General features: G+C 32.2%; 2 protein-coding genes across 2 annotated transcripts in view; one reads left to right on the top strand and one right to left on the bottom strand.

Moving 5' to 3' along the window:
• LOC110993766 overlaps positions 1 to 8,070 on the top strand; it is a 43,205-nt gene extending 35,135 nt beyond the window's left edge. Inside the window, exons 9-16 of the mRNA XM_022260134.2 lie at positions 3,557 to 3,682; positions 3,952 to 4,127; positions 4,742 to 4,875; positions 5,910 to 6,049; positions 6,316 to 6,397; positions 7,081 to 7,225; positions 7,395 to 7,608; positions 7,812 to 8,070. Coding sequence (XP_022115826.2) covers positions 3,557 to 3,682; positions 3,952 to 4,127; positions 4,742 to 4,875; positions 5,910 to 6,049; positions 6,316 to 6,397; positions 7,081 to 7,225; positions 7,395 to 7,608; positions 7,812 to 7,960 — 1,166 coding nt within the window. The 3' untranslated portion in view covers positions 7,961 to 8,070. The remainder of the gene's footprint in view (positions 1 to 3,556; positions 3,683 to 3,951; positions 4,128 to 4,741; positions 4,876 to 5,909; positions 6,050 to 6,315; positions 6,398 to 7,080; positions 7,226 to 7,394; positions 7,609 to 7,811) is intronic.
• An 822-nt stretch (positions 8,071 to 8,892) lies between these two features.
• On the bottom strand, positions 8,893 to 10,472 carry LOC110993726 (putative lipoyltransferase 2, mitochondrial). Its single transcript, XM_022260079.2, has 3 exons — positions 10,223 to 10,472; positions 9,679 to 9,891; positions 8,893 to 9,348 (listed from the first exon to the last, which is right to left on the bottom strand). Exons 1-3 carry the CDS (start codon positions 10,377 to 10,379, stop codon positions 9,002 to 9,004), a joined length of 717 nt encoding a protein of 238 aa, XP_022115771.1. The 5' UTR covers positions 10,380 to 10,472; the 3' UTR covers positions 8,893 to 9,001.
• Between the last annotated feature and the right edge of the window lie 7,025 nt (positions 10,473 to 17,497).

Genomic DNA, 17,497 nt, shown 5'->3' with positions numbered 1-17,497 from the left:
TCCTAGACAAATGAAAACCGAAAACAATCTAGACATTTTGTCGTACATTATAAATACTCTCAAAAGTCTGAAATATTCGTTATAGACTCCTTATTTCTATTTTGTAATGGTTAGATAAAATTGTATCTATGGTTTTGTATAAAAAAAATAACTTGAAAGCATAAAGTAATTCCTGTTGAAATTTTGTTGTTGTTCCTTTTTTAAACTAGTATTCGTCTCTTTCTATATTAATTTATGATCGTTTGATCAAACGTACAGAATTTGCTTTTACGGTGCTTAAATATTAAAATTCTTCTATTAATTCTCTTACAATTAACAAAACAATTAAAAATAAGCACGCTTAATTATTTTCTAATGAAACTTATTCAATAGTTTTAGCACACGTGCCAGTTTCGTATTAATCACTGTAGAATCAAAGTTGATTATTATCTATTTCATGATTGAAATGCAAATCCGTTCTGTAATAAATAGTAGTTTTCCCGTTTATTTAAATACGTAGCGGTAAATAATCTTATATATTTGCTTAGAAGCACAACTACATATTTCAATAGGAGTTCCGTTACTATAGTTAAGTCACAGGTAATTTTTACGCACATCCATTTTCCTGGACATTTAAGACAACTGCGAAGACTTGTACCGACGTTTTCCACGTATACGAGAAACCATAATACAACAGGTAAACAAAAGGTAAAAAAAAACCAAACAAAAGGTAAGGTAAAAAAGTAAAGGTAAAGGTAAGGAACAGGTCGACTACATAGATGTGTGTAACATTGGGATGAATTTAATTTATAATTGCGCGAGCAATGTTTGTAGGTGATGCCTCCGTTTAGATCTATCATTATTTTAAATTATTTATCATTTTAAACCAGTCCTTGAAACTATTAAAAGTATATTATAAATATTAACATGAAAGCTTTTATCGTCATAAAGATTTATTTTTAAACTGTAGATATTTAACATCAGAAAACGAGATACGTAACGGAAACATGAGTTTGTCTAAAAAATTATACTTTTGTGAAACGGTCCATAAAAGATAACCTACTTTGGAAGCGCAAAATATTGTTTGGATAGTGGTCAAGAATAAAAAGTCTGATGTGTTTTCTCGAAGAGCTCTCGAAGAACATTGCGATGTATAATAACTGTTGACTAGTTAATCTTTATCTAAAAATTAAAATCAGTATCCGTAATATTATTAGAAGCGTCACCTTTTTGAAATATGACCAAATTTACGCGTAATTTGCCTCATATGGCATAATATAGACCTCTATCATCAAGATCAGTCCTTTAATAATATATAATAACTAATACAAGGGAAATACTACAATAAGGTTTACGCTTATCTATTTGTCAATTTTGCATTTATAACGTAATTTAAGGCAACTTTTTATAAAGAAAAGAAACTGCAATATATACGATTAAAACCATAACAGATACAGTTGCCCAGTAAAGCAGTTTTGCAGTTTCAAATCGTAATGCTATCTATTTAATATTATGATATATCAATCTAATTACACGCTGAAAAAATGCATCCACTGATTGGATTAAACTCGCGCGTTGAGTTGTAATTTAGTTCAGCGTAAAAAGTCTATGTTATTTATAAAAGAGTGTCTGAACACGAATCGTGACTAGCTTTTTCCCATTGCAGTTCTTGGAAACGATTTCTCATACCGCAAATTGCAAACCTCAATAACTCACCATTAGCCTTTTTCTGAGGACAGGACTAAATTCAAAGTAATGATGGCACCAAGGTCAATTATAGTTTTTCCATTTGAATTTTATAATATTTAAATTTAATACATAAAAATATAATCGTTTTGATATAAACATATTTCTTTAAACAACTTTTATTTTGCGTCTGATTTATATATATTTTAATATAATAGACTTCGACCATTAACAGCATGATACGATTATTGAACGGCTGGAAATCCAGATTTTACGCAAAGCATGTATCACTATGCCATGGAGATAGATTAGTGATACAGCATTCTTAAGGACGTCAATTGAGATTTCTTATCTCAAATTAGCAAAAAAATTTAGTGTGAGCAAAAAGAGAAAGTTTGATATGAATCTAAAAAGCGCATAGAATCCATAAAAACTTACTCATCAAAGTAGGAATATTTTAGATAAACTAAAGCGTGGGAAAATTCACTAAGTTACTGAAGCGTTTAGAAGTAAGTTCAACGACTCCAAAGTTCATATTTTCTGCAATATTATAATTTGTATCATTATTAAATGAATAAATATTTTTAAACAGTGAATTTATTTGAGGACCTCGTTAAACAAAAGGATTACTTCCTTGGAATTATGCTAGTATTCACTTTTAATTTGCAATCCTGGGGTTATATTTAAGTGACGATTACTAACGCATGTAGACTTGGGCAGACGTGTCAATCATATAATAAATAAATTCTTAAACCACACCATCACCACATCCGATTCTTCATCTGTCTTCATTATTACAGTGATTTTGGATGGAGTTACACAACCTTTGTTAGCTATGTGTAACAATGATTTAGCGTACGGAATTTGAGGAAGGTTCGCATTTATGGCACCTATTTAGATACGTACGATTAAAAAGTAAACTCGAGTCAAAGACCGTAAAGCGACATTTCTCAGTCATGACGTAAACTTATACGTACGTCACGGTCCCCGACTTGCTATAAGCATCCTTGGAATTTACGGTGTTCCAACAGAAATCCCGTAACAATGTTGCACAAACAATGACACGAATTAAGTTTACTGCGGAAATGTTCTAGTTTGTTTTACAGTTATAATAGATCTCCGATATTCCTTTAACCGCTTAAGTAGGTTCGTGGTTTTAATCAATGCAGTCGTGGGTAGAAATCCTCAATTTTTAAAACTACATACCATTTTCAGAACTAATCTAAATGAAGAGAAACATGCAATTATTTGCAATATAAAATATATACACACATTTTACATATCAATTATCAGCCAGCAACGATCAGTGTATGATCACGTAGAAATTTAAAGGTATTAAACGTAAATACTATCTAAGAAATGACATTAGTACGTGAACATTTATAGCTAAGTCACGACGAAATCATAGCCTACGTGATTATACCGTAATGACATCAGAAAATCACAATTTCATATGTTAATAATCACCAGGTATTAACCTACAACCAACGTAAGATATACGCATCGTGTGAAAATAAAGTTTCTCGACACGAGCTTTACCCGTCTCTACATAATTACAGTACCCACGTTATACTTAGGAATGTAGACGCAATTTTCTATCGATTCTTAAGATATATCTGTAACTAAATAATATCCCCTTATACCTAATTGGTTCATGCCGTTACCTACTTCTATCTTCTAGTCTAGTCACTTTTATTACCAGTACAAGCAGTTTACTTAGACATAGTAAACTAATTAATATTGCAATAAATATTGAGAATCAGAATATATAGTCAAATACATTATATCAACACGGAATATCGATATCAACACAAAGTTGATTTTTTTTAATTTGTAAGAAAAGTTTTGTTGGCTAGGAAGTAACTTACCTACATGTAATTGTTTTATATAGAACCATCAGCAAATGCAAACCCAAGTGGAGAGCTACCAGTAACAATCGACCACCAGCAGGACCTCAACATCAGCAACTTGACTCGCAACGACGCTAATTGTGACAAAACTGGCACGTGTTATGACGGTAAGATTTTAATAAAGGTTTTAAACACTAAAAACCAAATTACTTTAATTAATAAATAATTATGAAACATTTATTTATAATTTCTAATGACTACTTAAAAGTCGTATTTTGTATTGAGAATTGTCAAGCTGTATTTATATATCTTTTCCTATTAAAACGTTAAACACTTACTCGCTATTTCTGAGTTGATTTAAATGCCAAGATTACCATTCAGGCAAACAAAGGCACGTTAAAACATTCTATGCACGAAATACGTCTACCTTTTTCAGTGTCGGTCCTTTGTAAGGATACTCGCATTGCCGTGCAAATTCGCACGAACAAACCCTTCAATGGCAGAATATATGCCCTAGGCAGATCCGAGACTTGCAACATTGATGTTGTTAATAGCGACCAGTTCAAACTAGACCTGACAATGGCCGGACAGGATTGTAACACACAAAGTGCTGTAAGTATCTACTTTGAATAGAAAAATAGTTTTGGAAGATGTACTAGATGTGTAATGTTATCCAATTAAGTATCCGAGTTTTTATTAAGAGTCGAGTTGGCAGACCTAAAACCTTACGATTTTACCTTAGCTCTTAGTCAATTTTTTATGTATGTATCGTAATAATCCGATGTGATATTATGTCACAGGTATAAAAACAGTTTTATTTTCATGGGCCCGGCAAGGGAAATAGATAAATGGTTAATCATTCATGGGCTTTGAGAGGTCAGAATACTTGACTTGTAACGGAATTGTTAGTCTTTTGTTTATGTTAAAACACTTTTTAAAGTGTTTTGATATGTATTTTACGACTATGTTTTTAAATAAGATTCGTTTTAAGTAAATTCCTGAAATTGTGTAATGGCACAACAATGAAACATTTGACAGGAAAAATATGATTATATTTCGCTGATACATACAGAAAATAATTAAGGATAGTGGATATTTTCTACCTCTATATCTACTAAGCTGAATTTCATTTTAATTGTATTTTAATAATATTAAGTAAATCTATCTAGTGTAGTTAATTGACTTGTACTTTTTAAATGTCTAATTACCAAAATATATGATTTCAGACTGGAGTGTACTCAAACACTGTAGTTCTTCAACATCACAGCGTAGTTATGACGAAAGCTGACAAAATATACAGGGTGAAGTGTACGTACGACATGACTTCGAAGAACATCACCTTCGGAATGGTGCCCATACGGTGAGTAACTGTTCTTGAAACCTTAATATGGAAAATTATCGCACTTTCGCCGTTCATATTATTTTCCGTTATGCCCCTAGAAAACTCGTTTATAAACCGTTAGTTATATAGGTGACTTTACTTATTTAATAATCTCAGAAATATTCAAGGACATTCCATTCGACTGTCCAGTAGCCATGGTCAGTTTCTTAGGAAACTTGAATGAAGTATGATAATAATCATCAAAAAGTCTACGATATTTTTTTCAAATGTTGAAAAGTAAAATAAAATAAGTAAAATAAGCGACAAATACAAAATAGGAACTTCAAATGAAAAAATGGAGATCCTGAAAATTTTCCCATTTTTATGACGTTTTTTTATTTTTATTATATTTATTTAGTATCCTTACATTGCAACAACTTCGTTAACGTACTAAGACCTAGCCATTGGTTTTTGACTCAGAAATACTTGTCACGATGTGACTGAACTCATCCTTAAAGGAAACAATTCTGAGAATACGAGCTAAATGGTAGAAATACATGTTTAACAACCTCACTTCGTAATGCAATAGGAAGTAGCAGAGTGGTGTTTTATGTTTACAGCGCTTAATTATATGAGAGCCTACTCATGATCTAAACATAATTGCCTCGGCTTATTGCTGGTATGAAGCATAAAATTTACAAACGGTGTTTCCATTATATACACGCCCACACTTTGCACTTATAAATTATGTAAAATTCATATATTTTTTTATTAAGAAACATTAATTAAAATTTAGGTATATATATAATACCTATATACAAAGCTTTATTGGTCAGCTGGTAATTTTCCACTGATCCACAAAGGCGTGTGTGTTTCTGTTTTTTGGGCGTTTTTATTAATGCTATGTGTTATCTGTTTTTGGACACCGTAGGTGTCGAAATTATGTCGCCATACGATTGCTTCACCTTTCTAAATTTAGAAAAAATTACTAATTTTGTATCTAAAATAGAATTTATATATTTTTTGTTTTAATACAATAGTTTCGTCTAACATATCCGTTCAACTTCATACAGGGACCCAGAAATGATCTCAATCACTGCCGCACCTGAAGCACCTCCACCACGCATTCGTATCTTGGACGGTCGCCAACGCGAGGTGGAAACTGTACGCATTGGAGACAGGCTTACCTTCCGCATCGAAATCCCAGGAGATAGTAAGTGTATTTGATTTTTTTAACACAGTAAACGTAAGAATATTCATGCAACTTAATAATCGACAAAACCAAAAAAATTGTTTCACACATGCGTCATTTTTTATGGTTTCAAAATTTCTAATAATATTATAGAATTTTTTTCTTTACAGTGAAAGGTGGTGCACGAATCGTGTAAAACGATTATATTATTCATACATAAAAATTTGCCAGATGTTTTATTTATAAAATATTTTGAGTATGGTACTTTAAACTTAATATTTTTTCAGCTCCTTACGGCATTTTTGCGCGTAGCTGTGTCGCAATGGCGAAAGATTCCAAGAGTACCTTCCAAATCATTGATGAAAAGGGGTAAGAATGTATTATGTTTTTTATATCGTTATTGAATTAACTTATTAAACGAAAAAAAATGTTGGACATCTTGCCACAATGACGAATGTTGGTGCAGTCCCTGAAGTCAGACAATTTGAATAACCCTTATTATATACAGATAAAGTTTCGGATAGCTATAAAAGGACGTCAGTATATTTTACTCAATCTGAATTTCTAATAGAAAATAAAAAATAAACTTTGTTTTGGAACATAAGATCATCAAGGTATCACTTATTCCACGTCATTAAATTCGAATCTGTAGTAGGCATCCCTACTCATCGGCAAAGAAGACAGAGGGTGTAGGCCGAGAGAAAAGCCGGCGTAAAAAACTCTCGTTACTCTTTAAAAAAAATGCAACTCGTGGCGATAAAAACTTTTAAGGCCTTGTTGCCCTTAGATTCTTTATCTGTTTCATTATCATTAGGTTTGTCTAAGAAGCAAATAGGTCATTCTGAGCAGTTGAAATAGATAAAAGACCCTTGGTACTACCCTAATACTAGCAGCCAAGTGGTATAATCTTACACAGATTTTAATAACAATTATACAAGTGCGAAGATTATCTTCCCCCTAATAAAACTGTGTACCTAACGACAATCAAAATTACGACGAAACAGAAACGTCTAAGAAAATCTAAACTATAAGTTTGAACCGATTTCTTTCAGATGTCCCGTGGATCCATCAATCTTCCCAGCATTCATTCCCGACGGCAATGCCCTTCAATCAGAGTACGAGGCTTTCAGGTTTACGGAATCTTATGGAGTTATTTTCCAATGTAACGTCAAATACTGTCTTGGTCCTTGCGAACCTGTGAGTAAAATCTCTTTGTACTTTTCTTCTTTCTACGTTTTTTCTTAAAAAGTGCGATGTTTATGTTTTGATTCGTCAGCAAATAAAAATATTTTTAATGTTTTTAAAAACAAAGTGTACTAATAATTAATATGATTGAAGAATAAATATGTTTATATTGCCATTTTAGGCGGTGTGCGAATGGGGAAGAGAATCTATCGAATCATGGGGCAGAAAGAGACGTTCGTTGCCCCTCAATGAGACAGATGAAGCGGGTACTCAGGAAGAAGATATGAACATCTCCCAAGAGATTCTCGTCCTAGATTTCGGCGATGAGAGGCAAAGTACTGACTTCCTACGCTCTGATAAACCAGGTGGTGTTGCGTCGGAGGCTAACTTTGGAGGTTCGCATTATGAATTCTATTTTCGTTTTTTTTATGTTTTTGTATATGCATTCTTACCTACAGTCCTAACATAAGGAATTAAGTTTAGATTTCAACGAATAAAAATATAAAAAATAGTTGAGTAAATCTTAGTCAAGTAAAGCGATTTTCTATGAATCTTTTAGAACATGTTAATTAAACCTCACTCACATATTTTTTTCCAGAAAAAACTGTGACCATTGTGGAGCCATGCCCCAGTAAAGGATCTGTTCTTCTGCTGGGAGTAGCCTGTGCGTTACTGGTTCTTCTCTACATCGCAACAATCTTCTGCTACTACATGCGCAAATGGCTCGCTCCTCCCAAGCATTTGTAAAATGTATTTTAATCAAACATTTAAGTCCCTTAGACACGATCTTCTTATTGTTTTCGGGTGTTGCTGTGGACAAAAATTGTGAAATGGTCACGTGACAAGTATCAAAGACATAATGTTATCTCAAGGTCTGTCTAAACATACACATTACACATACAAGTATGAAGTTTTTGTCAAGTGAATAATTTTAGTTCCTTTGTAATACGAACATTATGCTTATCGATACTTTTACAGCAGAACGTCTGCATAAGTTGGTTTTTGTCTAGGGCCATGAGATATAACAAATGACGATCGTGTGATGAAACGACTGATAACAAAACATGAATGTCATATCCGTCCATAATTTTTAGTCTAAGTTGCTACGATGCGTTTTTAACCACCGCATTGCGTAAACTAACTCAAGCATTTAATAAGCATTTATTATTTTAAGATTCTATAGTAGGTACAAATCCCTCTGAAATACGTAATCATAATTTTTAGTTTACATTTTTCAGAATGTGCATTTATTAATAATAAGATAGATTAAAAAGTCAACGAGTTTCGGAATGTTCCCAGAAAATTTATTCATATGCCTAATTAAAATGACTTTTAATTTGATGGGAATATTTTGATAGTAATTGGATCATTTCAAGATGTTGCGTAAAGAATATTGTGCCCAATATAAAAGGTTTGATGTATTCTTAAGCTTTTATATAAACGTACATATTTAGGATTAATTAGGTATTGTAAATATAATGCCAATAGATGGCGCTAAGTTCTATTATAATCAGTAACTTTGCCTTGAACTTTCAGTTGGGTTTTGCAGAAATGAAAGGATCACACTTCACTTTTCTATTTCTTTTAACCCAACTTGAGATTTCTTCTATTTATTTAGAAATACTTGCATTTACTTATACACTATTTATTTTTTGTCCTATTTAATAAATAAAAATTTGTACAAATTTTTCATTTTTTTTATTCATCACATAGAAAAAACAGCAATAAATTATAAAATTTAAATCTGGCAATTAACAGCAATAAAATATAAAATTTCAAAAAACTTACTTAAGAAGTTGAAGTTAAAAGGTTGCTATAAATATTACTTAAAATATCTTCTTGGTAATCACTAGGAACATCTTCAATTTTGCACTCAAAAACTTTTTCAAAATGCTTTAAAAATAGTGGAGTTATTGTCTCTATGGAACATTTGAGCCCAGTTTCATTGGTAAGAGAAGTGACACCCTTGTCTTCGATGCCACAGGGCACTATGTGTTCAAACCAGGATAAGTCATTATCACAGTTTAGTGAGATACCATGACTAGTTACATATCTGGATGCGTGGATGCCAATAGCGGCAACTTTGTTGTCTTCAATCCATACTCCAGTGTGTGGAGACCGGCTTGCTTTAACTCCTGTAAATTTTTACTTGAATATAACATATAGAAAAGATAACTTGAGGTATCTTAATATGTTTACTATAAAGATATTGTACATTTAAAATAAATAATGTTGAGTTTATATATATATATATAGACTCTGCAAGTCTATTGCCACATTGTTGATATTAGTCTGATATTATTAATTTTAATAGTTTGTCCAATACAGCTATTTGATAATATATAATGAAATTGGTAGATCTCTCCCCTGAAAGCTTAAGTAATGCAAAAGAATTTAAAATCTTTGGTAAACACATGTTAGTTCATGTTTTTGTTAAATTATTTAAGAAAGAATTATTATTTTACCTAATTCATCACATAAGTTGATGATTGTCTGTTCCAAATTATACACATACCACTTAACACTAGTTTTATAGTGTTTTAAATTTATTATAGGATATGCAACTAGCTGTCCAGGCCCGTGAAATGTAATAAGACCACCACGATTAGTTTTACGAAATTCTGCACCTAACTCCTTTAGTCTGTTTATTTCGTCATTTGGTGAATCATCTCTTATGCCTGAAATAATAAATTATGTAACTGAATTTAAATTATAATATAAGATGCCCTTGTCTTTAATAAAAATATGATATTAAGGTTTCTGTGCCCTTATTACATAATATTTATATCACAAAATTTTCCAATTGTATGTAAAATTGCCCATGCCGTCATACTCGTATACTTAAGTAACGAAAACTAAAGTCTTACTTATACCCACTTATGATTTACACTATAATATTTGAAACATGAGAGGCAGGAGATGACTCTTTGGAGGATATTAAATACTCAATATTTTGTTTACTTAAGCTTTAATAATATAGATTATCCCTCCAAGCCGCTTATCACTTACCAACTGTGTAAACTGGTTTATGTTCCACAAGGAGTAAGGTATCGTAATCAACATTAATTCCTTTTCTCATTGAATCTAAATGTTTTCTAGCTATAGCCGTTTGTATTTTAAAAGCGGTATCATAGCTCATTAATCCCAATCTCCAAATTTTTACCATTTTCGGTATTAAAATGTTAATTTGTGATGAAAATTAATGTTTTTTTATAAAATCAACTGAATTTAAATTCTCAAAAGAAACAATCAATATTTTTTTAATTCCACAGATTTGGAAGCTATAGCTGCATAAGTTTCTATAGATAATAATTCAGTAAACTTGAAAGTATTCCTGACATCTAGTTTAGGTAATTAAAACTTTCAAAACAAGTAACAACTAACAAACTAATGGACTAGAGATAAAATAATTGATATTTTTTAGATGACGCTAATTTCAAGTTACTTTTGATGACCGATATATATAATATAGAAGGCACATACTTTAAATTATTTTATTGTTACTACTCAACGCTAGATAGAGCTGATTTAAAGCAAGTTAGACGAAAATAGGCTACAGATGTCCCGCTTGCCTTTATATATCTCTTTATTAAAACTTCCCATCCCTGGTTTCAGTCAATCCACTATACAGTCTCCTTGTGAATTACTTGTTTGTAGAGCGGTGTTTCGTTCGTTACATAAACCAGCTGTTAATATAAATATCAGTAAATGGTGAATTCTAAGTTAACTACCATATTTTCATACGATAGATTGTATATAGTAGAGATTGGGTTTAAAGTTTAATTACTTTAAATGTGAATAAATACCGATGTAATTTAGTTACTACTAAACTATTACATATAATGTGATATAATTATAAAGCAGATTAATGTGGTGTTTATGTATAATTAGTGCATCAACGTGTAGATATGTGGAACGCCATAAAACGATGACAACAGGGGTAAAAATTTAAATATATCAATTTAATAATAGATAGATACTTCGATATTATACTAGATATTATTTACTTCAAAATTAATAATTTATTTGAGATACGGATTATTTCTATCCTATTTTCGTAAGGCTAGAAAAAAACTGTCTATGCCTTTAAATAATTTTTTTTGAAGATATGAATTAAAGTCATTTGTGGAAAAAAACGCTGGTAGTGCGTTCGATTCACGCCTGTGCACCAATAGACTTTTTTGTTTGTGTGTGCAATTGAGACTTACGCTCGTGCGAGAAGGAAACCGGCATGACTGGTGTGTGTCAGTAACAGGAAGCTGATCTCCTTCTTACAGGAATTAGAAGCCAAGACCTGGGGTGGTAGGCCACTGGTTTTATTTATCTGTACTTTATGTAATATCGCGTTGAGTGATTCGACAGCAAAACCTTTGAATAAAGAAGGGTTCGCACGTACAACCCCTTGGTGTCCTTTTGATAGCGTGGTTCAGACCTGTAAGAGCACTTCAATTTACCCTTTGTACGATCAAAATTTTTAATCAATGACGCGTCATACAGAGTAATTTTTAAACGAAGTTTTGGTTTAATTTTTGTTTCATCTTTCAGTAAATAACTATTTAATGACACACACCTGGTGTTGCTTGGTGGGTAATTGCGGCCGACGGCCTTCTTACTATTTAATATTTTCATCGCGCGCTTTGTAATAAGTCTCGTAAGCCTGCAATGACACATGGGACAGACATATTAGTGCGACAGTTTTATTAATCATTTTCAGGTGGTTTATAACTATCTGTAACATACCTACTTCGTTTGACATCGCTCGATAATTTTCTTTACTGTCAGTAAACGAACGCAAACTTATCACATGACTTCGTAGGGAAATTATACGCCGGTTTAACAACTAAGTCGAACTATAAGTTGTGGCCATTATTATATTTTTTTATTTCATAAAACGTATTTAACTAAATATTTAAGACAATAGTTATCAATATAGTATTCATAGTGAAGCCCACTCACTGGCTATTGTTTATATTATTATATTATAGTTATTTTTAATAAGATATCGTACCTCTCTTTTGCTTCTTTATACTGAATAACATATATCCGCGAGAATGCTTATTTTAATGTAGATAAACGGCGTCAGTGACCTGCGCAGGGGCACCCTCCATCATCCCTGTGCTATTATTAGATTAACGGGAAGTCCAACTCTTCCGCTGCCACCTAAGTTTATTTACGTATAAAACATGAAAATCTCATATGTTAATTTATCACAGGAGATCACAGAACCTACAAATACAAATGTCAATCTATGGACGACACATATAATTTATTGACCATAATTTTATATTGCTAAAAGAAAATAAATTTCAAAATTTTGGTATAGAACTTCTTTTAATTTCAGCTAATTAAATGTTATTTTCCTTAATAGGAAAATTATGTGGTATAACATTTTATGTTGGGCCGAAAAATATACCGTTAATTTATTCACATACGATTATACATTGATACAAGTTTCAATTACTCAATTGAATGTTATGGTATGCTGTGGTTTAAGACTTTTGTGTATCCTTATTACCCCTCTGGGTATAAGGGTATAGGCTTAACTTGTGACATTAAAGCTAAGGCGGAACCTTAAACTTTCTTAACTCTAAAGAAGCGTTGCCATGGAAACGGCGCAATAGGCCTGCATGGTCCGTGACGGGAATGTAAAGCCTCCCGATCGATGGCGGATTTACACTTTTTCGCTAAGGCTTCCGATAATGTCCTTTTAGATGTACATAGAATATGTTATATTTTTACGTTCAAAAATGTACCACTATATATATAATAGCTTTTTATCTCCACTTTATGTTTCTCTATCTGCGTTTTGTTAATATTTCTAGGCGGAATAGTTTTAATGGAACTAACTTGCGTATGCTTGGTAGGACGCATACGAGTCGTTGTCGTGTTATTTAAATATTTTCAACTCACGGGTAAATGGCAAAATTTTTATACTGCGTAACATAAACTTTATTAGCAGACGTTATAGTATCTTTGAGAGACCCCTTCGGCGTTAATTATCTACAAACCTCGTAAACTACATTGTAGTGCACAGTCAAAGTAAAAATTCTTTCACCATTCGAAAGCTACATTATCCACGAGAAATATAGGCTATATATGTACTATATGTATTTAATTTTGAACAAAAATAGGGTTCCGTAAGATATTAGGGTTTTCGGACACAAGGTGTAAAAAATCAACCAAAAAATAAAAAAAGGGGGTAGCATAGCAAAATGTTCCATGTTGGCATGTACTAAAAAGGTAGGCTAGGCATTAAGGAGAAACGAAGTTCGCGGAAGCAGCTAGTAAAATATAAGGTATTTATTATATCTTTTATCTATTATAATATGGGTAGAATTTAAACATTCTATCACTTCATTACAGGAAAATTATGTCGTAATATTAAAAGGCTTGCAAGAATAACATTTCGGTAGTTCACATACTTCTTTACAATATACATTTCTACCACATAATAAAAATTGTAAAACTCCGATGTCCCATCGATTGGCGCGTATCATTGTTTTCTAATATTGTTATATGATTCTTACATAGGTATTTATTATATCGTTTATCTATATGGAGCGTCGGATCCAGGCACGACCACTTTCGAACGTTTAGTAGTAAAATACAAATCAATCATTCTTTCATAATATGTATACTTACAACCATCACCATCAATTCATTATCATCCCTTTGAAGTCAAATTTAAAAATCATTTATTCATGTAGGTAACACAATGTACACTTATGAACGTCAAACAATTCTTTTAATTTTACATTTACAAATCAATTTAGTTCTCAAATCAGGGGCGTAGAACGGAAGAGAAGAACTGGCAGTAAACCCAATGAACTCATCGGGAAGTTTACCTATATATGAAGCTACAATACAAATTATCGCAGTGATAATGTCGTAATTTTAAAATTTGTCTTAAAATTATAAAAGTATAAAATAAAAATGTCTAAACGTTGACAAGATTAGTCTTAGCTGTAACGCCACTTGCAAGATTTATTGTTGGAAGTTTTAATTATTTCTCAACATTTCTCAAACTTTTCAGTTCAACATCTGGCTTTAACAATTTGAACTTAACACCTCTGCTTTTCACTTAATGTTATAAAATATGTATATTTATTGCCTTGAATAATAAGGCTTATAGTATTATACTCCTAATGCAGTAGTAAATCTTCTTTTTTACACTTGATTACTCAATTAAAAATCAAAAGTATTTACATACTGTAGCTGTTTTTAGTAGTTCCCTCCGCAACTGTGCACCTTTGAGTTCCTGCGGCCAAATACAGGCTGTGCAGTAATAGATTTTGCTTTTGTCTGCACAAGAAACATTCAGCCTATTAGGAATTAAAGATATAACAGATCAGCGTTTCGCCTAAAAGTATGTTGACGTATGAACTTCTTATCACAAAATATAAAAAACTTATATCTATAGAAATTAGAAGGTACAGTAGATACATTCTATACCAACATACAATACAATGGAGGTATAACTAATCCATACATTTAACCTCGGAAACTTGAACCGGGAACACCTACAAATCAAAGTTGTTCATTGTAAAAGTTTTAACTTTCATATGAAATCCTATACCACAAGGGATTTATTTCATTTTAATTGTCCTTTGCATGTACCTAAAACACGCGGTTATCCTTATAAATTTAAGGTTTGTATTTATTTACCTCGTAATCCTTTACCTAACAAAAATTGTAAAGTACAAACAATTACACTAAAAATATAGCCAGATGGAATACATAATACCTACAAAAAGTTTGGAAAATTTACGAAAAGGAACAAACAATAGAAATTATTTAATAAATTAACAAAGAGATAGCTAAGCTAGTCAAGCCTTAAAAATTGGTCGGTACGTGCGGGCTACGCGCTAAAAAACTGAGTTTTTGTAGTTTTTTTATAGAACAGGGGGCAAACGTATGTTAAGTGATACCGCCGCCGCCCGTGGACACTCAATGCCAGAGGGCTCGCGAGTGCGTTGTCGGCCGTTTAAGAATTGGCACGCTCTTTTCTTGAAGGATCCTAAGTTGAATTGGTTCGGAAATACTTCAGTGGGCAGCTGGAAGTGATTCCCCTTATTTTTAAATCAAAACTAGTATTCATTATCACTACATAGTATAAAACAAAGTCGCTTTCTCTGTCCCTATGTCCCTTTGTATGCTTAAATCTTTGAAAATACGCAACGGATTTTGATGCGGTTTTTTTAATAGATAGAGTGATTCAAGAGTAAGGTTTATATGTATAATAACATCCATTAAATAGTGGAGAAGTACTGTTATTTTTGAGGTTTCTAATGTGATGTCGTAAATAATTACATTTTTTCCGGTTACATTGCAAACGCAGGCTGAACCCTACGAGTTTTATCAAAGTAATTTACTAAGTATTGTACACATTGAAAAGGTATACAGAAAAGTCCGTGATGGTATATGTCTATCTCTTATGGGTAACCCACATTTTTATATACAACGTTCACAGATTTTCTGTAGTGTATTTAGTATCAGCATTGCACCCGTGCGAAGCCGGGGCGAGTCGCTAGTAGTTGATAATTTAAAGAACGATACTATACTTAGTAGTATATACGCTGTATATTATTTATTTATTCGCGCGCGCGAACGTAACTGCCCGGAATTAGTTCGGTTCCCAGCAAAGCAAGAATTTTTCAGGGTAATAAGAAACCACTGCATGATCACACAAATAGATATAAAATTGATTTATTAAATTAGTTTAAGATACTTCTTAATTAATATTTAAATTGGTTATAGGAGCGGTCGGCGCAAACGTGCGCAGACCAGAAACATGACGTCGTCAGGTCACAGTTTTTCCTTCGATGAAACTATACAGGTATGCCTTAGATATAAAGTTTATATTAATATTAATTAATTATCTATTTATGTGTTATAGTCCTTAAATTTAAACGATTTGTTTTTAAAAATATCGAAATCTCGCGAGATTTCATTCCATTCAATATCATACAGAAATGTCTTAATATCTAATTCATGTTCACATGTAAGTAACACTAGAACATCGCTAGTTTTCCCAATAGTTCTGTAGTCCTACATTATTACGTCTATGGCACAAACCATAATTCCAACCAGCTACATCAGTTCTTATTTGTATGAAAATAAGGACTCAAACCGCAAAACTTCCGCCGACGTATGACTGACGCATCCAAACTAATTTTGAATCTGATCATTTATGTACGTAAGGTCGACATTCCTATGGCAATTTAGGATTTCATAATGAGTTCAGGAAGGTTTCTAACGACACATTAGCTGACATGGACACATTCAGGCTTATTTATGCGTAACAAGGTTTCTCGCTTACAACCATACCTTTACAAAAAATATAAAATTTTCGAATTTAATTATATTTAATTCCTACTTGAAAAATGTGACAGACTACAGATAGCACTAAGATTTATCTGTTATTTCATAATTTTCAAATACTATTGAAGCCTAAATTGGCCCTCTCCCTTAATATTCAGACATAATTTCAATAAACTTATCTATCATTATCCGAATGAATTTTGAGTGTTTATTGTATATATTTAACATAATGCTACCTGTATACTCTGATATATAATATAATACTGTCATGTGTGTCAAGATACCAACTGAATTATAGAAGGCATCTAAAATAGGCTTTTATTTTGCTATGGCGCCTTATCTTTGAGGCAGTGGAGGCTTTATTTCCAAGATATTCCGTAGGGTTCGCGACCATTTATCAGGCCTGCTCGACATCTGGCAAACGCCACCCTGTCGTTATTGGCGATTACTGGATATTATTGTGAAAAACTTCCGGTATATCGTATTTCGTTAAAAAGGTATTAAATTACTGCTACTGTATAATTTCATAATTCATATAACATTCTTTAGTTGTATAGGTAAATTTAAAATATGTGTAAAGTTAAAACGTTAACTTTAACCTAAAATTATCTAAGTAAATTATTATCCTAAAGTAGAGGTATTGTTTATATTAAGAAGCTTGCTAATAATATTTTATTTCGACATTCAAACCCAGGACAGCCAGGCTATAATGCCATGCTGTTTTTTGAGTTTTTGACCAGTTTTTGGAAAAATGCTTATTCCTTTATTTTTATGTGGTCAAGATAGCAATTTTGTTATCTACATGGCCGGAGATTGGCTTGGCGAATTTGATTAACGAACAGTTCCTTTTGGAAGGGTTGGGCTAATGTGGTAGTATTAAGGGCGGGCCTGAAAATCGAATTTTCCGCTTTGTGCTTCCGCATACCTTTGAACCTTCGTTGCTTTTCAGAGCGTGTCATAAAC

The sequence above is a fragment of the Pieris rapae genome, chromosome 12 (genome assembly GCF_905147795.1).
Source record: "Pieris rapae chromosome 12, ilPieRapa1.1, whole genome shotgun sequence".
NCBI classification, from domain to species: Eukaryota; Metazoa; Arthropoda; class Insecta; order Lepidoptera; family Pieridae; genus Pieris; species Pieris rapae.
The sequence above is the reverse complement of the archived record's forward strand: the minus strand, read 5'-3'. Positions and strand labels throughout refer to the sequence as shown.

Bases quoted from the DNA above. Each gene is read 5' to 3' on its own strand.
- LOC110993726 (XM_022260079.2), bottom strand. From the start codon at position 10,379: ATGGTAAAAATTTGGAGATTGGGATTAATGAGCTATGATACCGCTTTT. The intron at 9,892-10,222 runs GTAAGTGATAAG...TTATTATTTCAG, and splicing joins TAAACCAGTTTACACAGTTG to GCATAAGAGATGATTCACCA. The intron at 9,349-9,678 runs GTAAAATAATAA...AAAAATTTACAG, and splicing joins CAACTTATGTGATGAATTAG to GAGTTAAAGCAAGCCGGTCT.